General features: G+C 41.1%; 1 protein-coding gene across 1 annotated transcript in view; it reads right to left on the bottom strand.

The window, feature by feature from the left end:
• Window positions 1-14,242, bottom strand: part of prex1 (phosphatidylinositol-3,4,5-trisphosphate-dependent Rac exchange factor 1) — a 93,267-nt gene that overhangs the window by 63,129 nt on the left and 15,896 nt on the right. The window contains exons 2-4 of the mRNA XM_050065199.1: window positions 9,291-9,356; window positions 8,929-9,051; window positions 2,000-2,104 (exon numbers count right to left, since the gene is read on the bottom strand). Of these exons, the coding sequence (XP_049921156.1) occupies window positions 2,000-2,104; window positions 8,929-9,051; window positions 9,291-9,356 (294 nt within the window). The remainder of the gene's footprint in view (window positions 1-1,999; window positions 2,105-8,928; window positions 9,052-9,290; window positions 9,357-14,242) is intronic.

Below are 14,242 nucleotides of genomic sequence, written 5' to 3'. Positions count from 1 at the left end.
GCTTCTCTTACAGTAAAAAAAACAGTCAGACGATTAAACAAAAAAGGCTTTGGAGTCATTTTTAAGATTGGACACACTACTCTGTGTCTGTAACTATACTACATTCCATACACTGTGCCACTGAAAAACCCTCCAAACTGTCATGCTTTACAACAGAAAGATCACTGAGAAACTTCTAAAATTTATTCTCATTCCCAGAAGATTTGGGTTTTAAAAACTGCCCCCTAGAACCAGTTGAAAGGAGGGGTTTTCTTCTGAAGTGGGGGGTTACAGTTACAGTCATGGTTTCTCTACGCCTTTTATTTTGTAGGAACGCAGCCTGTCAGTATGCTATGAGCTCATGGGATGGGATGAAAGATCAAAAGCAGCCGTGCAGATAAACCACTTCTCCAGTTCTCCAGTGGGAAAGAAGGCAGGAGATCAGTTTAGAGCATTATAATCATATGGCAGTTCCTCTCAGCACAGAGCAAAGAGGGGAGGATGTTTGGGGGGGGGGGGGGGGGGGATTTTGTAACGGAAAAATTAGGAGTAAAAATGCAACTGATCATGACTGCAGAAATTTGGGATTCCACAGATTCCTAATGCATTTCTCTCCCACACCCCCATTTCTATCTAAATCTTCCCTGACTTCCTTTTCTTCTCTTGCCTCATCTTCTGCTAATTTGTAATCTGCCAGCCTAAAGCCAGAATTCCCTCTGCTCTTCACTCTGACCTCCTTTTGCATTCACTTCACTTCTCTCTCCTTTTCCAGCGCAATTAGGACTTCATTTCTACATACAATTTCAGAGACTCTCTTCATTGTGTGATTTAATTAGCATAGAAATGGTTTAATCCAGAGGAAAAAAATCCCCTGGAATTAAAAACATCTGAAAAGAAGCCAATGGCAACACGTTACGCTGCCATTAACTGCTATAACAACGATTTGCAATGGTCACCACTTAAAAAAAAAAAAAAAAAAAGAGAGACTTTCATCCTGTATCCTCTTCTGTTCCAGAAAAATATCACATATTTTCTTTGTCAATTTCTTAAGTGGAATATTTGTGGTATTTTCTTTTTAAATTATATTGAATCAATCTTGTTTCTATTTTGCTCACGGTTGCTACTCAAAGCACAAGAGTCAGTCCAATATTTGAGATTACCCTGAGCAGGCTTGACAACTGTTTTAATACATAGCCAGATGTTGTGTAGTGATTTTATTTTGGAAGCATCAATGTCGCACAAGACCAAACCAATTAACCACCGCATGACTGGGCCAAGGGAAGCAAAAAGCCAAAGCACACAGCAACACTCTGATCCCACTGTTTCCAGTCCTGTGGGTCAGAATAATGCCATGGAAGCAAACCATAAGGCAGCGACAAACGCAGGGCCTCAGATCTCTCAGCCAATCCCAAAAAGGCTGCCAACACTCCACAGCTGGCTGGCCCGGAATCTACAGATGATTTCATTGGTTCAGGCCTCCGCTCAAAGGCCCTTTCGACATTCTGAGTTCATTGTCCAGGGCCTCAAAGGTTTGGGTGTCAAAACACAGAAACAGCTGGCAGCGGAAACACTACAAGAGCAACACAAAGGTAACTCTGATGGTTGCATCCTGTCCGGGCAGGAAGAACCCCCTGACCTTGTTATGGTTTCTGCCCTTTATTCAAGTGTTCACATGGAAATGGAGGTGATATGATGGAAGGAAAACGAGGAGGGGATGAATATATGAGAGGACCCACAGGAGCAAAAAATATAGGGCAAAGGCTTTGGTAAAGATGGACAAACACAAGTCTGACCACCTGATCACCAAGGATACATAAGACTCATGTGACATTAAACAATGGAACAATTGAGACTTTTTTATAAAGAATTAAGAGGAGAGACGTCAGAGTCATATGCGGAAAAGGAAGAAAGCCAATAAAAATGCAGAAGAAAGACAAATTTGATGACATGAGGAGTTGCGAAGCGATGTGAAGAAAAGGAGAGATCAGCATGGCAGAGGAGAGGAGCTGTGGCCACTTACCAGCAGGAAGGTCCTGATGGTGGGGATTTTGTTTAGCTCCATGAGAAGTCGCAGAGCCTTCTCGTGGTTGCTGCAGTACTCGCCGTACACTGAGAAACTATCCCTCTGCAAAACAGGAGAAAAGCACAGGTCAGGATTGCAATCCAGGAACTTGATAATACCATATTTCACTGGCTATAGTTGGCAAACTTGAGGAATCCACTGAGAAAACTGACAGGAGCAAGATTCACTGTGTAGAGCAGAATCTAGGGAGAAGGCTCCGGTTACTACAGTCTAATGAGATTCAGTTGTATTATTGCAAGGAAAGTGGTGGATAGCTGCACTTCCACAGCTGTCATTGCTTATCATTATTAACAGCAGCGACATCAGCATTTGCTTTGCCAGGCTGTCATGGTGATGTGTAACTGCAACAATGATTAGACATAACTACTGAAAGAATACCAACTCTCATAAAGCTCTTTGAATTGTTATGCACTGGTAAACTTTGTCATCCTTTTTACACTTCTCTTTTTCAAAGCAGTCTACATCATAGCTGTGCAAAAAAAGTAGCATGCCATCAGGCAACACTTCCTTTTTCCTGGGTGATAGCATCACACTGTGCACCAAGACAAAACAACCGCGGCACTAATACAGAAGCTTTTGTCTAGCTGCAATTTAGTTTTCTTTACAATACGTAAAATGATACCAGGGCAAGTGAATACACTATGGCTTGAAATACATTATTCACGCAGTACACTGTCGACAACAATGTATACACAGTATCGCAGCTGCAGTTGAATTTACACCCTGAAGCGTATTGAAGCCTATTGTATATTCTTAGCTCTGCAACAGTAATTGGGATGTGAAACCATGTGCATGGTGGAGCCGAAGCTTGACGTCTAGAAACTGAGACTGTCATCTGAAACAGCCTAGTAAGTGAAATCCAAAGCGGCAGGTGCTTGGACAACAATTTCAGCCTCAACTGCCCCAAGGCTTTTGGATTTAAAGCTGGCTTGGCCATAATGCTACAAAGCAACAATCATTATTCAGTCATTGAGATCAATCCGCCCAAAGAATTGGAAAGCATGTTCAAATAATGTTATGAGTTCTATGGCAACACCTTTAAAGGTTACGTATGCAACATTATGAACATTAATACAGAAGTAAACAACTATTTGTCCTGAACAGAGAATAAAGTCATGCTACTGCTCTGTGTGTTGTAATCTGAGCTTCTCTGTAGTTTGTTGTCAGAAATTGGTCCAGTCGTGTGTGCATGTTTGTGCATGTGTGTATCCCATTGGCTAACGTATCGCTGCTATGCACACTTCAATAATACATCAGTTACTGTTAATGTTAGTGACATTAAGACAGCGTCACAGCACAAGCGTAGCACCCACCCTCCAGTTTCCCCCTAGTAAACAATATTAGCTCTGTCAGCACTGTTGCCGTTGTCTAGTGCTGTTTATGGAGTAAGCACTGTTAGCTGCTAACTGCCGGCTCAGCCACCTCCATGTTGAGAACTGTGTACACACAATTCATACGCTTTAAATTTTGTATAGGGTCTATTTTAAAAATACAAATAGTTACCAAGCCAGCATCCTATACAGACACAGATGTGCAGAAGAATCCTGTGTGTGGTTTTACCACCACACACACACAAACTTAACTGTGTCACTGCATGTGTCTGTTTTACATGGTAACCCAGCAGTGGTGACAGAAGCAGCCAAACAAAGCTAACAGTTCTTTTTATAGAACTCCGCGTCTCTGTTCAATCCCCTTCTCTCGACCAGGAGAAGCTGAGAAACTTCTGTAAATGTGTAACACAAGTGAGCAGCACAATATAAACAGTGGGCAGTTTTTGCCACACAGGCAGGCAATAGCCCAAACACACCCAAAGCTGCATTTGGCAGGGGATTCCACTCCAAAGCACCACTGGGAGCAACAGCTGGGCCGGCATATGGCGTGAAACCCCAGATACTGTCAAACTGAGTTAATACAGCTAGAGGAAAAGTGCACAGGAGGGGCAAGACTTGTAAATATACATGCACTACTTTCAAATATACATGTAAAATTTGTATTCAATAACAGTCTGACAACAGCAACAAATTCTAAATGCTTGTCCATAATATGGATCTGGTGTTTCTGAAATATTTCTGCCCATCTACTCAAAATTATCAACACTATAACAAAATTCATTAATCTTATCCTACAGAAAGCCATTATGATATCAGTTCTTGTTCTTTTTGGTGCAGATTTAAAATGAGTAAGGTCGTGCTTACAGTGGGGGCTTTATGTCATGCACTTAATCATAAAATGGAAAATATAGGCTAGTTCACTGAGACCACTCTGTGAGCTCTGCAGTCTCAAAGCTCTCTAGCAGGAAGAAATGCAAAATATTGTGACAGTTAGCTTCATTTTTGGCTCTCTAAACATCTAAACTATGTAGGCTGTCCAAATATCAAATATGTGCATAAGTTGTAATATGTAGAAAAATGTCAATTTTGCAGCATCTTGCAATGCTGTTTGCTTCAAAACGTGAGAAAATGGTATGCTTTAAAAGCAGTTAACGGAGATGTAAATTGTATGGTCCTCTCTCTCTGGGCAGACTAAACAACTTTAAAAACTTACTCTCCAACAGCTTGCTATTCATGAAACCAGTAAAGTAAACAGAATATGTCTTCTGTCTGTTTGCTCTCCCCAATTATTTCAGCAGGAAGGGCTAGCAAAGACTACAGTGGACGTGCCCAGACTGTAAAATCCAGCAGTAAACAGGATGTCATGTTTCCATGCGTCAGTATCCCCAAACAACTTGTTGAGGTTTCTTCTACCTGAACTCAGCTGGTCCAGACTATATCAAAAACAGAATCAAAAAACAAAACATAGACCAAACTCACCAACAAAATCCCTGAGGAAGCTGAATATTAAAGGAACAATTCACCCCCAAATAAAAAATACTTATTTTTCCACTTATCTGTAGTGCTGTATATAAATCTAGATTTTTGTGGTGTGAGGTGCTGAGTGTTGGAGATATCCGCCACAAGCACCACAAGCTGAGTGCCATCTAGTTCCAGTATATTCAATAGAAGGCAGACATCTCTGTGACCAAAATCTCCAACAGCTGACAACTCACAGCAAAAAAATCTAGACTGATAAATAGCACTACAGGTAAGACAAAAAATATGCATTTTTTACATTCTGAGTGAACTGTCCCTTTAAGGGAGTGTTTGGAGACACGTAAATGAAACCACTGTGTATCAGTTTACACGTACATACTCCTGGATATGGCTGCACTTCAGTAGCTGAACCTGAAATGACCATTTTAGCTCTCAGTCAATATCTGCAATTGAACCCTTCTGCTCCCAAAAACAGTATGCCTTATTGCAGCTATGTTTACAACCAAAGCCCTCTCCAAGCCATTTCCTTTTCTCAGGTGACAACAACTACACAGTCAATTCAAGCACAAATAAATGTCTTACCAGGGCCAAAATGTGAACCACAGGGTCAATTTTAAACATCGGGACTACTCTGAAAGACTGAAAGACATCAGTTGTACCTGGAATAGCTCAAAGACTCGGGTTGTCCCTTTGATAAACATAAGTCTTTATTTGAATTCTTCGTCATTGGAATGTTATTCCGGAGGCTAGATGAGAGGGTAGTATCACACACAGAGGAATCACATAGAGTCAAAGCATAATGGGTGGAGTTCAGAAAGAGCATAATGACATGACTGTTGCTTCTTGCACGGTGCTCATGTATACACTCCCAGAAATAGAGCAAATATTGATGTCTCTGATTTCTCCTCTAACATGAGTCACTTTTTCACCTTTTCCAGGGTCTGAATAATCTCATGCATGCCGTGATCTTGAAGCAACAGCTAAGAATCTGTGTGTGCGAAGGAAAGATACTCACTCCAGAATTTTGCCCCAAGTTAGAATGAAAAATGTTATTTGGTTATAATGTCCTGTATTTTCTATTTGTGATGGATATATATCTGTATACTACTTTGAGTTACAATGAAAAACAATTTTGGTTATTTTAATAAAAGACTGGTTCACTTTCTTTCTTCTTTTTTTTTTTTTTTTTACATCTGCAGCCGCCCAAACCATCTTGCAAACATCTGACTTTGAATAGCAATGAATCTTCCCATTTTTCTTCCCTAACCATGAGTGACAGACAGTCTCGTGGAACAATGCGGGAGGTTAATCAAATCCCAGTCATGGTGTTGACCTTTCGGTCGAGGTCAAGGGCTATGGCTGGAGGGCGCCAGACAGGGCCAACTGATTGGCTGAGATGTGTCAGTGTTGAAGAAGACAAAGGTCATGGACCGGAGAGGGAGGTGTAATGGATATATGGGGTAACACTTTTGCCCGTTTAGCATTTGTAAGAAGTACACGACCATTTAATAAATGTTTAAAACACACTAATGTCGCTGTATGTAGATATACGGAAATGTTTAAGTGTTTATTATATTATGTAGTATTGGTCAACAATTATAATTTTGCATCTGTTTTTTAACTATATTGTAATTCATTATCTGTTTATACACCAGCCTCCACAGAGTGAAAAAAACTGTGTTTGTGTTTATAATGTGTATATGTACGGAAGATTATTACCACAGTCATTGTATACACGTTAAATATGTAGCTGAAGCTAGCAGCCTCTTAGTTTATCTTAGCATAAAGACTGGAAACAGGCAAAAACAACTGGCCTGACTCTGTCCTAAGGTAACAAAATCTGTCTCTGAGAAGGTAACACGTATTAACATGTTATAGATTTTTTTTGTTTAAACCACATAAAATGAATATGTAAAAATGTCAAACTGTGGTTTTATGAGGGTTTATGCAGTGGACTTATTCAGTCAGGCACAGTTTTGCTGTCACTGCAAGGTAGCCAGGCAGCCAATGAAGGCTCCAGGAAGTGACTGTGCTCCGCCATGGAATCATACACATAACCCTTCATACAACTGCAATTTTCACACTTTGGTAAATGTTGATCAATTCCAAAAAAAAAATAGAATATTAACAGCCTTCTATCTTAAGTTGATCATCAACCAAGTTTTTCAGCTGTTTGAATTTTCTGCTTTTATCTTTTTATATTATTGTAAATTGAACATCTTTGAGTTTTGGCCTTTAGTTATAGTAGTTACTGGATGTAACTTCAGTTGTATGAGTATGAGAACTGCAAGGAGAGGAAGAGGTAGTGAGACGACACCTTGATGCGGCCAGAGATTTGACCAGATGATCATAGCTCCTAAAGATGCAGCCCAGTGACAGCTGAGACATTTCATATACCAGACGTATATAATACAGATCTCCTGATGCACATTTAACCCGTGTTAGACTCATTTATATGAGTCAGGTATACCTTTGTTGTAACTTTAGAGACTTGAGTCTGCATCATGCACTTGTATGAATGCGACCACTTGAAATTTTAATTCGCTCACTCAAAAATACTGGACGCATATATCTACAGCCCTTCCTCTTTTTATTTTTCATATGGCATTGTAATCAGCTGAACAAACCGTACTGAAATACTACTTAAATACATCATATCAGTGACCCAGTGTCATTTATTGGGTTTTGCTTTATTACAATGACTCATCATCATACCTGAAATTGATATCCAATACTGGTTTGAGTCAAAAGGTTTCTATTCTGTCGCGAAACTAAAATAGAACTGAAGTACGGTGAAATTATGAAGAGGTTGTGGCTACTCCTCCTAAGCATATCAGTTCAGTTAGAAATCCAAGCACAAGCAGCCTTCCTATTACCCATCCACTCTGACCTCCATATCTCCCAGTGTGACCACAGAGCGATGGAAAAAAACAGGTTGGGCTCCTTTAATCAATTCTCCGCCCTGACACTTGGCCTGACAGACTGAATGACCATAACGCCTCGCACATGTGTGAAGGTACATTTTGATGAGCCAATTCAACAGCTATTCAGAGATGTGATTAAATTCATTCATGCCACAGGCAGGTAAAGTGGATGGATTATTACTGATAGTTTCATTTCACTGCAGAGGGATGGTGTGGTTCATAAATGGCATGCAGGTTGGATTTTTGGCTACATAGACATTTCCGAGAGGCTAAACCTGCTCTGGAGAGTTTTTTACTCTAAATATTAGGTTGAACATGGGTGAAAAAGGCAAGGGGTACAAAGTTGTGGGTTTATTGGTTCTCCAAGAATAAGACTTTTGCTCTATCTTTGAGAAACTAAAATTTGAATCTTATGATGCCCTGCAACACTGGCCAACAGGCTGATGGAGCAAACTGATGGTGGAATACCTAGCTGAGGTGATCTGTGCCTCAGTGAAAGTGAATTGACGATAGTTTATCAGAGAGAGACAAACAGAGAGAACGAGAGAAGGAGCTTGCGATTGAGTGCTACCAGCAGAAGCATTGTCCCCTCGCTGAGTGACACACCATCTCTTCCTCCCCGGACACAGACCCTTCTTTGTTTGTTCCCTGGGGCCAAACGAGTTCAAACAGAGGGGAGCGGAGGGGGCGGGGGGTGGGATTGCAGAGCGGAGAGGAATCTTTGGATGGAGGGATGGAAGGGCAAAAGAAGGAGATGGCAGAGACAGAGACACAGACTGATGAAGAGAGACTCTTTTGCCTGACAGGATGCAGGCCTGTTTGGAAAGAAGGAGGAAAGGCAAAGGGGTGGAGGTAGTCTGTGTGTGTGTTGTTTGTGTGTGTGTGAGGGGGGAGTCCAAGAGCTGGGAGGGGTGTTCCATGTGAGAAAGAGAGAATTAAGGGGTATTTTCACAGCAGGCTTTGCACGCTTTCCCTGCATCTGTGGTTACGGGTAGCCCATGAAAAGAGTTTGTGTGTGTTTTTGCATGGAGGAGGAATTCATGCATGCATGCGCTCCCACATGCGTGTCCATGCGCTTGTATATGCGTGTGACCGTCTGCTGTGTGTTTTTGTGTGTTTTTTATGTACTTACAAACTGGAGGAACACGTGTCCCAGTGCATGCTGAGGCTGGGGCTCGGGCTGCAGACTGGCCTCCACTGCAGACAACACCTCTTTGTGCAACTCCAGGATGTCCTCAATATTTGAAAACAGAATCTATGAACATGAGGGGGGATACGAAGGAAGGAAGAGATAAAGAGGCAGGGTGGAAGGAAAAGAAGGAAAGGGCAAGGAAGTGACCAACAGATGGACGGAAATGTGAGGAAAGAAGGATAGTCCGTGAATTAATACTGTATCTGAGCATCACAATATCAAAAAAATAACCATTTCAGATAGTGACCAAAAGGTTTTGTTTCTTTGCTGCACACAAAAAGGTATTCAAAAAGCAGTCATACCTTGACCTGTTCCGGTGAGAGACACTGTTGGTCATCTGCAGTTTGTCTGATTCTGTGCAAAAATGCCTGGAGAGGAAACAGAAACAAAGCAGGTTTAAGAATAAGCACTGTGATTTCTTGTTGATAAGGCAGGGGGGCTGAAGTGTTGACACCTATGAGAATAGAAGCATAGTGGAAGTCCAGGTTCCCTCTACTGATTATATTTTAACTACTAGCCTATGTATGCACACTTAGCTTTGAGGAAACAGATACACAGAGTACATACAGATCCAGTCCGATGATATGCATGAGCATAAACACACAAGCCTTTCAGCAATAGACAGTCACATGTACACTCACATACTTAACAGAAAATAGCATTTCATGGAGCTACGCAGACGTGTCACAGTTGTTTCACTATCCCTTAGGTCCCACAGAACTTTCAACTATATGACAAGACATGTTTTTTTCACTATCTTGTGACGCTTAAAGCTCACTGTATGGATCTTGTGTAGTGGAAGCTAATGCACCTGAGCATTCAGCTGTAAGACAGCAAAAATAACTGCTTCATTGTTACAGCATACACACACCACTCCACCGAAGACGGCCATAATAGGCTCATGTCAAGTTTAGCTTTGCTAGTGTGTGCTCTTGTGTCCACATATATGTGTATGTATGCCTGTGCGTGTGTGTGTGTGTGTGTGTGTGTGTGTGTGTGTGTGTGTGTGTGTGTGTGTGTGCGCGCGCACATGCCTGCCAATCAGAATCCTGACTTAGGCAAAAAAAGAATGGTGAAGTGAAGGGAAGTGAATCTGCAAAGAGTTTCTTTTATTCTCTCTTCCCCAATTCGGCGTCTATCAGCCTGTGTCTGACAGGCTTAACCTGCCTCAGTCTGACTGTCTGCCTCATCTCAAGACGCCAATACTGTCTTGAACAGAAAGGGATGGAGGAGATATGAATCCCCAAACCACCAAATAAAACCTCCTTCATCTGGCAGGCTCCTGCTGTTGTGTCTGCCTGCATTTCAGCGCCTCCAGTCTGAAAATTGATAGCGTGCCACGTGGATGAAGGGTGTTACAAAAGAGAAGAGTTCAATGATGAATGTACAATGATTCTGAAATTCAAGTATTATTGAAGGATACTGCTAATGCTCTTAACCTTTCAGCTGGTTCGGATCTGCCACTTAAAAGTTACAAAGATGAAACAAGCGAAAAAGTCTGTATGCATACTGCCTGGACACTTGTGTAAAGGTGTCAGTGGTTCTTGTGGTATCTATCTAGGGTTTTTTTTGTTTTATTTATTCAGGTTTTTGATATGATCTTTGTCATAGATTTTCTGCCTCAACTCCAATATAATGGAAGTAAATATAATTTCATTTTTTGGCTCACAACACTGAAAATTACATAAGTTCAACAGCTATGTTTCCATAAACAATGTCTCGGTGTGTCTGAGTAATCCATAGTTGGGGCTCATTACCGGTACTGTATACCTTTAAGGCATCAGCCACGGTAACCAAGAAGTATCGGATATTCTCTCGTCAAAAGAATACCTGCATTCGATCCTTTGTGAATCTAGATCTAGAAAAAAATGAATATGTGCATACCTCTGCTCACAGCCAATCACAGCAAGCGTTCTTCTATTTAATGACTGCCCCACAACCACAGCAGCTACAACCCATACAGTCTGTGGTGTGGTGAAGCTGAACATGGTGTATGTGACAGAGTTGGCATTTATTTTCTTTAATTATATTTTGGGTAGTTTTTACCTTTATTGATAGGACAGCTAAGGTAGACAGGAACAGTGAGAGAAAGAGGGGATGACATAGAGCAAAGGGCTACAGGTCGGAATCAAATCCAAGCCACTGCAGGTGAGCTAGAGGACGCCCCATGGAGTTTGCAGTTCAATGTGTTGAGATGTTACCAAATTGTTTGAAAGTATGATTATACTACATACTTGTGGCATCTCATGAAAATAAATGCATTAAATGCAAAAGGATTATTTCAGATTAAGTCCTCCATTGGTATAAGTGTCACATTAAGGATACTAGTACTGGTATTGTAATTTTATGCCCAGTCCTGTCCAAAGTCCTCAGTGATGTTGGATATTGTATCAAAAAACAGCAATATCTATATCAATACAGTATCTGCTTTTTAGTACCAAGCAATATGTTCTTTGATACCCTAGTTTATTTACAAACATATTTCAACTCTTTTTCACAGATCAGTGTATTAGTGATTGATACATGACGTCTAAATTAAAGATAGGAAATTTTCCTAAATTAGATTAGGAAGTATCTGATCAAAGATTTGTGGATTTCTTGATGCTTTTTTGATGCTGTTTTTAATCAGTACTCAAAAAATATTAACATTTGACATCCAGTCAAAATGTACTTCACTGGAAAAGAAATAGTCCCTATGAAACCTTTTGGCACTGTGTTAATAAGAGCAACCCAAAATGTTGAGTAGTTACCACTAGATACAAGTAAGAAAATATGTTTTTTTGTTTTTGCAATTTGGGTGAACCTAGCCTTTCAAGAAAACCCTTGCATGCCCTATACACTCACACACAACATCAGCCAACTGCATGTATTACTTACAGTAAGTCACTTGCCTATAATGAAAGACTGACACTTGTAATCACACATTTGCTCTAAAGATAGAAGTCAGCCAACCAAGCAGCAGGCAGCAATCATATCATTTCCTCAGAGGCCGAACACTTTGGGAGGATTGTCTCCAGTTTTTTTCCCTCTTTACTGGCTTCTGCGTAGGTTGTACCAAAATAGAAAGCAAAGGTCCTTAGCATGGAGCTGCGACCTTGCTAATTAAGACCAGTATTAAAGGGAAGCAGTAGTTGTTGTGTTCTTGACTGGTTTTGGGAGGGAGCTGATTGTGCTCGAGGCGTACACTAATTAAATCTCCCATATGGCAACTTGTACCATGTCCACACTGGAGGAGTCACTCATGTGAGAGATTGCTCCCTGGCTGACAAAGAAGACAAGAAGAGGCAGGAAACAAGGCTTTTCCTCAGTTGGTCCCTGATTGTGGAGAGCGGGGTGACAGCGGGGCGGGTGCAGGACAGAGCAAAGAGTGCAAAGGATGAAAACAAAAAAGGGGAAAGGGACAACGGTGGAACAGAGGTAAAAACTAAAGTACCCAGACTTTGGAGTCCGTATTGACATCTACTATCCAGGCAGGATTCACTCTTTAAACAAAATGTGCCACACAGATGTGGTGACAGGGGGATCAGCAGGGAGGATGTACGGAAGGAGCAACAAAGAGATCCTTTCAGTCTAGGTCTCGCCCCAACAAGGCCATTCTCACCCAGGGTTGTATTGGCTGTCTTCATTGTTCCATCACAAAGCACACAGGTTTATTTGAAAAGAAAATTGGAAGCTTTCTCTGTCCACCAACATAACTGAGACACTGGCTTCAGTAGAGCCACAGTAGACAACAGAACAGAGCATAAACTAGGCATGCACACCAAGCATGTCTGAGTTTACTCAAACCCAGGATTTCTTCAGTCTGGAATATTTTTTAAAGCGCGATCAGAATCCACAACAGGAAATGGCCCCAAAAGAAGGTATTATTGGTATAATTGGAAGGATGTTGACATCTGATGGACAACAATTCATTGTGCTTGGATAACACAAAAAGAAGCAGATGTGACTGCACCCTCAGATAACCCTCAGCACATTACAAGTCATGCATCATTTGTGCGGGGAGGACAATATTACCTCAGAGCATTGCATGCACATACATGCATACACACACACTTTCATTAAGATATGAGATGAATACTCAAAGAGTCGTCCTTTTCACGGTACGGAACTAAGCCAGTTGTTATTGGAATAAAATCAATCAGGATAAACAAACACAGTAGTCATGACGAACACTGCATCTCTACCCACTGGACACAGTTCATGATCTCATTACTTTTTAATCAACATGCTGAGAGGCAGCATGATGCGAACGACAGTCCTTGTTTACTTTCAAATCTGCGTCTCAGGTGACCCGTCTGCCTCCTTTCTGACATCAGCACATCGTCATCAGTGAGCTGAGGGTGCATAATCATGTTAAGTGTTGGATCAGACATTGATGAATATTTACATGAATGATATATAACAATAACTCTGTTTATGTTGGTTAAGATGGATAGATTAATCTTTGTTATTGTCTGAAATGTGATTCTGCCACAGGTCAGCTTTTGACCCACAGTGCCTTTGACTTTGATGGAGATGAACTAGGGGATGTTTTGAAAGTCCACTGCCTAAGGCAAACTGTGGTCCTTAAACTGTAAACACTGTGGGCTTTCCTGCATAGGTTGCCCTAAGCAGCTCACAGCAGACTGTGTGCATACGATGACTGGTTACTTTCTGATACCTAAAAATAGAGATAATATCAATCAATGTGTTAATAATAGTTGGTCAGATGGGACACAAATTCATTTTTTGATACCCTTGGACTCATAATAATGAGTCAGAGTGGGTGTCTGCGCAAAGGGGGCTCAGCTGGTGCACGGAGCACAGCAGAGATATTGCACGCAATGGTCTCTTGCCGCAGGGGTGATGGGCTTTTAGGGGAAACTGCTCATGATGCAATCCCACAGGAGACTAGAGACACAACCATGGAGCTTCTTGGTAGACCACAAAGTAGCTGCCAAGTATGACACTAATGCAGAATTATGCCGCTAATATTTCAGTATCATTATCAGTAAAGCCAGGAAAGTCCAACTAAGAGGAAGTGGTCAAAAGCCACAATAAAAACATCAAATTCACATGTTCCAAAAGGCAAAATATATCAAAATGTTATAATTAACAAAGCAGGTTTTTGTAGCCATGAATAGTTTATACATTAGTCCTGTGGCTACTTTTTTCCCTGAAATATTAAACTTTAAACTTACATCATCATGGAGGGCATTAGAATCTTGAACATTTTGCTACATATTTCAGTCGTCATAATAACTTCCCTCAGTTT

The sequence above is a fragment of the Epinephelus moara genome, chromosome 16 (assembly GCF_006386435.1).
Source record: "Epinephelus moara isolate mb chromosome 16, YSFRI_EMoa_1.0, whole genome shotgun sequence".
Lineage (NCBI taxonomy): Eukaryota > Metazoa > Chordata > Actinopteri > Perciformes > Serranidae > Epinephelus > Epinephelus moara.
Note: the sequence above shows the minus strand (reverse complement) of the source record. Positions and strands in the feature narration are given on the sequence as shown.